This window comes from Acanthopagrus latus, chromosome 13, assembly GCF_904848185.1.
Source record: "Acanthopagrus latus isolate v.2019 chromosome 13, fAcaLat1.1, whole genome shotgun sequence".
NCBI classification, from domain to species: Eukaryota; Metazoa; Chordata; class Actinopteri; order Spariformes; family Sparidae; genus Acanthopagrus; species Acanthopagrus latus.
Window position 1 is genome coordinate 2,855,984 of NC_051051.1, and position 7,308 is coordinate 2,863,291.

Below are 7,308 nucleotides of genomic sequence, written 5' to 3' on the forward strand. Positions count from 1 at the left end.
ATTGATCGAGGCTTTGACAGTGACGGGAATTTTCTACAAATCGTTCAGTTTTGCCTTTGATCTTGTAATTAAATTATAAAATAACCAACTCCCAGAGACGGGACGACTTCTCGTGGCTTTGCATGAACATAACATAACAATGTTTTTATGCATGTCTCTGCATGGTGGATAGTAAAGCTGACGATTGAGGATTAACACGAGCAGTCACAGTGTTCCTCCCTTCTGCTAACATGTCACAAGCTGGGATTTGAAGTTCTTCAGTAACAGTTATACTGTCTCTAAGGCCTAGGAATACTTTTTGGTGAATTCTGCCTTTACGTTACCTAACTGAGACCCACCTGCTGCTGCTGTTTTGTGTCTACGTACTCTACAGTCTGTTTTTAATCGCAGGAAACTGATAAAGTCAGGTACAATAAGAAAAAGAAGAGGGTTGTGATGTCAACTGTGTTTAGTAAAGCAGATGTGAGGTTCAATCATTACTACATACATGTTCATGCACCAAAAAGAAGTTCAACCTGCTGTGATGAAAAACAAGGACCTCAAAGTACCAAACAAAATATTTTTACATACAGGTTTTTTCAAAAATTGGAGAGCTCTCAAGACGTAGCAGAAACACTTTCATACGTCATGTGAGTCTATGAAAACCTCTATTCCTCCAACTGGAAATCAATCAACCTTTTGAATCCCTGAAGACAGAGTTTGCAAAGTTTAACATATTGTTAGAAGAAAATATCTGTACACACAACTGAGTGAGAATTCTGCACTCAACATAAGACGGACAGAAATCTATCTGAAATCACACGTTCAAAAAAAAAGGAAAAAAAAGTGTTCAAAACTAATAATCCAGGTTTGTGTCATGTTCTTCTGAAAGGCAGCGCTGTGCAGCTTAGTGACAGTCCACAACTTTGCATTGTCCAATCACCAGTAGTAGCCTCGTGCAGCACAGACGGGCGGTGACAAACATCTCATGCTGAACTTTTGATTCCAGAAACTCCTGAGCCTGGTCTGTTAATCAGAGTTATATCAGGAAATAACCTCTTCCCCTCTTCCTCCTCCTTCTCTTCTTCTTCTTCTCTCTCCTCCTCCTGTCTGATGCTGCACCTTTCACACAGCTAACACGGTCATACAACATTATGTGAAGACCAGCAAGTACCAGCAGGTGAATCTGCAGAGGGAGTGAAAATAAAGATTTCTTTATTGTTTTCCTAAACCGTCTGACTTTAAACAGTGCTTCAGCTCGTAAACAAACCTCAGGGGGTTTTGGGCCCAGACACAGACGGGGCCTCCTGTGGTTCTGTCTGCTCAGAGTTACAACTCGAAGCGTTCTCCTCCTTCCTGTCTTCACCTGACAAGAAATCATGGATGGCAGTTTCTATGTGTGGTCGGAAAGTGTGGTTCATCTTGGGGTCCACGACCTGAGTGATGATCCTGTCCACACCAGACTCCAGCATACCCGATCTAAAAGAAAAAACATGCGTCTGAATTGTATATCTTTGAGCTTTGGACTACTAACCTGACAAAACAAGTCATTTTTAGCTTGAACAGCAAATAATGGACTGACTAATGGTACAATGTGGAGGCCATTAAAAATGTGAGTAAACTTTTCTAGAGCCAGTGATTGGTTTGTCCTTTCTAGGCTACTGTAGAAAATGGCACTGCAACATGGTGGGCTCCCCAAAAGATACAGAAGGCTCATTCTACAGCAATTAAAACACAATCATGAATATTACAAACAATTGCTGTCAATAGAGCCTCCTAAATTCCTTGAAATCTTACACTGCAAATACTCAGTAAGATAATCCCTAATTTTTTTGGCATCCTTGTTCTTTAATATGTTGCTTGGAGTGCTCAAATTGTATTTAGATATCTGGGGAGCCTCTTTAATGAATGTGGCAATCTGACTGGATTTCTATTATAGATGCCACAGCAACTGACTGCTGTGTGAAAATTAACTGTACATTACTACTGCATACAGGCTCTCTTTCCAATCCTGAAGTATTTGTGCATTTTGTACTCACTGAACAACACTTTGCCTGAGTCCGTTCCTCATCTGGTTCTTGTTGATGGACGGGTTCCAGTCCTGAGTGCTCAGCTGCGACGTGACAAAGTTGTCAACTTTCTGTCGCAGGTTCTGATAAGCAGGCTGGGAGCAATGACAGCGATGTAAACACGGTCAGTGTGCAACAAAAAACACAATATACTAAACAAGAGAGGTTTAATGAGACAACAATTGGCCTACAAGTAAAAATATCCAAATTGGCAACGGGTTAACACTTGTTCTAGTTGGCAAGAGAAGCCAACTAGAACAACAATTAAAATACTAGCTAATATTAGCTCTGAATCCGGTTTGCTGAAGTACATGACACAAGTAGCAAAGTTAGCATTAGCTGAGTTACCTTCGTATCAACATCGGCTAGACAGTCCCGACGGAACTCGTCAAATAGCCCCCGGTTCTTCAGATGCTCCACAATCATAGCGATAAGCTGCGGGTCTCCTGGAGGAAGGCTGGCCGGGCCGACATTAACGTTACCGCTACCCTCCGCCATGCCAAACCGAAGAAAATACTAGCTATTTACCTGTTAGCTTCATCGAGAGCTAGCTAGCTGAGCTGTCGGCGGTTGTTTTCCCACAAAACATGCGGTCAACTTGGCTGTCTTTACCAGACTGGCGGGCGGAGTGATCGTTCATATGGATAAAGCGTGCAGCCGCATCGTGGCAGACCCCACGGCGAAAGCTGGTAAATAATTGGAGCGCTCCGCCCCCAGTTACCACGCATGCGCATCAGGAAACTGACACCGGAAGTAGTTCGTTCAAGCTCTGCCGCGGACTGGTAGTAAACGTTAGTGCGCCGTGATTAACGGCGGCTTTAGAGTACATTTCATTTAAAACACTAACAAAATTACTAAAACACCACGGCCTGGTGGGTTCTGGGGTTGGATTAGTGGACGGAGACAGTCTTTTTTGTCAATATTCTCACCTGTCTACCAGTTTTGAGTTTGCCTGGACTGTCGTTGTAAAAGGTAACGCTAGCTAGCTTTGTTGGCTAACACGAACTAATGTATGAGCAGTACTCACACTCTGAAGCGCAGACATACAGTATATATATATACACACACAGACTATCCAATGTTATAATGTGCATCAGTGAATTTGACTGTCGTTGTGTAAACACGGGCAGCAGATATTAATAATGTACAAACCTGCTAACACTGAGTCAAGCTGTCAGTTTTAAAGAATCACAGTGTGATGAATGAAGGCAACTGGCTGATGTTCCTTATGAGGGCGGAGACTGTTAGTACCGAGATATAACTGGACGACTGATGGCTTGTTTGCTAATTCTTTATATAAGTGCAGTATATAAAATCAACATTAGGGGTCGACCGATATGGTTTTGTCAGAGCTGATATTGAAACCGATAATTACAGATCAAGGAGACTAAAAACAGATATTTGAGACTGATATTCATTGGCAGTAAAAATAAAAATCCATTGATGAAATAATGCATGGAATAAGTTACCCAAGTACTGTTCTTAAATGCAGTCCTCTGCGACTGTATACTTCCTCTCCACTGTATTTATTTGATAAATTGATCACTGTGCAGATTCATATTATTTTATTGTTTACAGACTATTAATTGTGATGCGTCAACACTCAGATAGTGTTGTAAATGGGACATTGTGTGAAAGGATTCAGCACCAGAGCCAAATTATCACATTGTTTAAATTGTTTATTTTGTCTGACAGAAAAATTATTGATAACAATAATCTGAAAAATGCTGAATATCAGCCCGACACTCCTAATCAACTCTACTTGAGTGTAAAAGACTCGCTACATTCAGCGATGGCTTGCTGACCTGAGTAATTTCACATTTCACGTTCTTGTTGCAGATGAGTGGGGGACCAGATTCAAACAAAGAGTTTATGGAGCAGCTGCGGATGCAGGAGCTCTACGGCAGGAGAAATGAGGATGGCTCCGACCCGAACACCTACACTGACCCAGAGGATGGGACAGTGTATGACTGGGACCCTGAGAAGAAGGCCTGGTTCCCTAAAGTATGAACTTCTCAGCTTTTTTTGTCTATATCAGATCTTTCTTGCTAGTATTTATCTTTTACACATATTAGATGCTTGGTATAAATGCTTGTGACCTTGTTTTGTCAACACTGCTCATGTAAAGCCTTACTCTCTGCCAGTTTAGTTGACTTTGCAATGTAACAAGTAGTTTTACCTTAAACACTCAAAGTCTCCATCATACCAGCTTGAATTTGCCAGTGACTAACATAACACACTTCTGCACGCTTCTTTCTGTTCAATCTATTTTAACTTCTGTGAGTTGGGTCAAAATTGGTCACAGTCACTTTCTTTGTTTATGTTAAGTAGTTTGCTTTGTTTCTCTAGATAACAGAGGACTTCATTGCAGCTTACCAGGCCAACTACGGCTTCACTCAGGAAGGAGACCCAGATACTAAAAACACTGCAGTGAGCAGCACCGAACCAGCAGCCTCAGAACCAGATGGCAAGCCTTCAGGAAAGGAGAAGCCAGGAGATGCCACCCAGAACCCAAACACAAACCCAGACCAGCAACAGACGGCAGCAAAAGAAGCCAAGCAGAAAGGGGAGAAGAGGAAAGCAGATCCAGGTTAAGAGACATTTGCAACCAGAGAGGAGAGATACAATAAATGTATTTCCTCCACATCTACAGTTGTGATTATGTTAAACAAATGCTTTTATGAAATCTTCTCTGTCTCTGCAGGATGGTTCGATATCGACGAGAATAAGAACACAAACGTCTATGTGTCAGGTTGGTATTGCTAAAAAAATGTTGTCATTGTTAAGTAAACAGCTGTGACTCTGTTTATCCTACCTCACTCTCACCTGGTCACCTGTCCTCAGGCCTGCCTCCTGACATCAGCTCTGAGGAGTTTGCCGAGTTGATGTCCAAGTGCGGCATTGTGATGCGGGACCCCATGACTGAAGAGTACAAGGTCAAACTTTACAAGGACAAAGAGGGAAATCTGAAGGGAGATGGCCTCTGCTGCTATCTCAAGGTTAGTCTGTCCTTCATCCTGCATTTCAACAAACAACAACCTGTTCTCACTCTCAAAGAGACAAAATAACTGTGTAAACTTTAAAGCATCAGTCAAAATCCTAACACAAGTGTGTATTTGTGATTCTCTGCAGAAGGAGTCGGTGGCACTGGCTCTACGTCTGATTGATGAATCGGAGGTCAGAGGTTACAGACTCCATGTGGAAGCAGCCCGGTTTGAGCTGAAGGGCCAGTACGACGCCAGCAAGAAGAAGAAGAAGAGCAAAGATTACAGGAAGAGGATGCAGCAGCAACAGAAGTAAACTCTACCTCCTGTCCTTTTTATATAACCTCTCACAAATCCTGTTCTGCATGCAGGCACTACTCAGAGTGCTGCAGAGGATTAGGAGAAGACGAATAACTAGGCATTTATTACTATCACATTAGTTCTTACTGACTGCCTGTTTGTCTGTGTTTGTGTAGACAGTTGGACTGGAGGCCCGAGAAGAAAGGAGAACTGAGGAAGAGGCATGAAAAAGTCGTCATCATAAGGAACATGTTTCATCCCAGTGACTTTGAGGTGTGGAGATGAACAAACATGCACATGTGGAGACTTTCTGTTGAGGGTATTAACCTCTGTGGTCTCTTCATAGGAGGACCCACTGGTGCTCAACGAGTATCGTGAGGACTTGCGGACGGAGTGTGAGAAGTTTGGCATCGTCAAGAAGGTCATCCTCTTTGATGTGAGTTTTGGTCATTCGTGTTGTTTCAAAGTCACAGTAGAATAGTTGAATTTGACATCAGTAGCATCAATAAATTGTCGGTATGTGACTGTGTTTGCGCTGCAGAGACACCCGGACGGCGTGGCATCAATCGCATTTAAGGAGCCTGAGGAAGCCGATGCGTGCATTCTGTCATTCAACGGCCGCTGGTTTGGAGGGAGGCAGCTCACTGCTCAGCTTTGGGATGGAACGACAGACTATCAGGTACACAAAATACAAATGTCAAAAATGTTGTGGGCGTGCACAGCCAAGCTGATATTTTGCTAGTTTCCATGTATAAACACTGAGTGGGGGCAGAAGCATTGGCCTAGCCTCCTGCAGACAGACATGGTCAAAAATATATAAATAATGTGTTGAAGTGCTTTGTAGTAGCTTTAAAATACGAACAGGCTGAGCTGTTGTGAGATCATTGACTAACTTCGACTCTACACCTTTTGAGATTTTGCATTCTTCATGTGAATTGTGTTTGTGCAGGTGGAGGAGACGACACGCGAGCGGGAGGAGCGGCTGAAGGGTTGGTCTGCTTTCCTGGAGGGAGGCGATCAGAGCCAGCAGAAGAAGAACGACGACAACAATGCGACGCCAGCAGAGAGTGGCACCACCAGCACCACTGAACCCACAGAGGCCTCCAGCACCACAGAGCCTGAACAGCACCCAAAAACAAAAACACAGGAACCGGAACCAGAACCGGAACCGGACGCAGACTCTACAGACAGCAGCCTGGCAGGAAGTGACGACGAGGACGCCTAGACACTTCTATACACATCTTTGGTCCCCATGGCAACCACTTGATTAGGACCGTCCTCCGTGAATCTGAACTGCAGCGAAGCTTCGTGTCGAGCAGGCGAGGAAGAAGTTGGACAGTTTGAGCTATTTTGTAATGTAGAGAAATAAAAATATGATTTTGTCGAGACTATTTTCATCATTTTGGTTCGAGTTGTAATTCAACCTGCACTTCTGGCAGTTTTACACAACTTTGTAAGAGTTTGTTTACAGTATTGTGTTGATGACCCCAAAATAATAGATTACAAAAGAAAAAACTGAGTTGGATTTGATTTGGAGAAGATCTTAGCTTAGCAATTCACTCTGATGTGTTCTTGATATTAGAGGCTTTTAAAAACAGTTTGAGCTGAAACAGCAGCTGAATTGTTGTTTATTTTCTATCTCTAGTAGCACTTTGTGTTACATGTTGGGACAGGAACGATGATGTTTCTCTTACTGCAGCTGTTTTGTTTTTTTTTCTTAGATCTGTTTAGAGCAGCCAAACATATAACAGGATATTTGTAAGATTTGCATAAAACATCTTCAAGAAAATCGTAAGAAAAAAAAAAATCCTAAGTAATAAAGCAAAACTTCTCATTGTAAATCACCGGCTACAATCGTAACACAAAGTGTACAAATGTAAAAGAAACTGATCTTGTATATATCGTCACATCAGGCAAAGCTTGTTGGAATACAGAGAAATAAAACAACACACATTTAAGGAACAGCTGTTTGTCTC

The 7,308-nt window shown here is 42.5% G+C and overlaps 2 protein-coding genes across 3 annotated transcripts; one reads left to right on the forward strand and one right to left on the reverse strand.

Moving 5' to 3' along the window:
• Positions 1 to 430: 430 nt before the first annotated feature.
• Positions 431 to 2,689, reverse strand: bod1 (biorientation of chromosomes in cell division 1). Its single transcript, XM_037119144.1, has 4 exons — positions 2,397 to 2,689; positions 2,019 to 2,143; positions 1,250 to 1,458; positions 431 to 1,165 (listed from the first exon to the last, which is right to left on the reverse strand). The coding sequence occupies exons 1-3, from the start codon at positions 2,544 to 2,546 to the stop codon at positions 1,251 to 1,253; spliced, it is 483 nt and encodes a 160-aa protein (XP_036975039.1). The 5' UTR covers positions 2,547 to 2,689; the 3' UTR covers positions 431 to 1,165; position 1,250.
• htatsf1 (HIV-1 Tat specific factor 1) lies at positions 2,079 to 7,296 on the forward strand. Of its 2 annotated transcripts, none has more exons than XM_037119135.1 (10): positions 2,079 to 2,172; positions 3,888 to 4,052; positions 4,398 to 4,638; positions 4,753 to 4,800; positions 4,893 to 5,047; positions 5,181 to 5,344; positions 5,509 to 5,605; positions 5,679 to 5,768; positions 5,874 to 6,011; positions 6,282 to 7,296. In XM_037119135.1, exons 2-10 carry the CDS (start codon positions 3,888 to 3,890, stop codon positions 6,555 to 6,557), a joined length of 1,374 nt encoding a protein of 457 aa, XP_036975030.1. In that variant the 5' UTR covers positions 2,079 to 2,172; the 3' UTR covers positions 6,558 to 7,296. The 2 variants fall into 2 exon arrangements, with proteins under 2 accessions (XP_036975030.1, XP_036975029.1); XM_037119134.1 differs by lacking the exon at positions 2,079 to 2,172 and adding an exon at positions 2,839 to 3,020 and having other exon boundaries at positions 6,282 to 7,294.
• Positions 7,297 to 7,308: the final 12 nt, after the last annotated feature.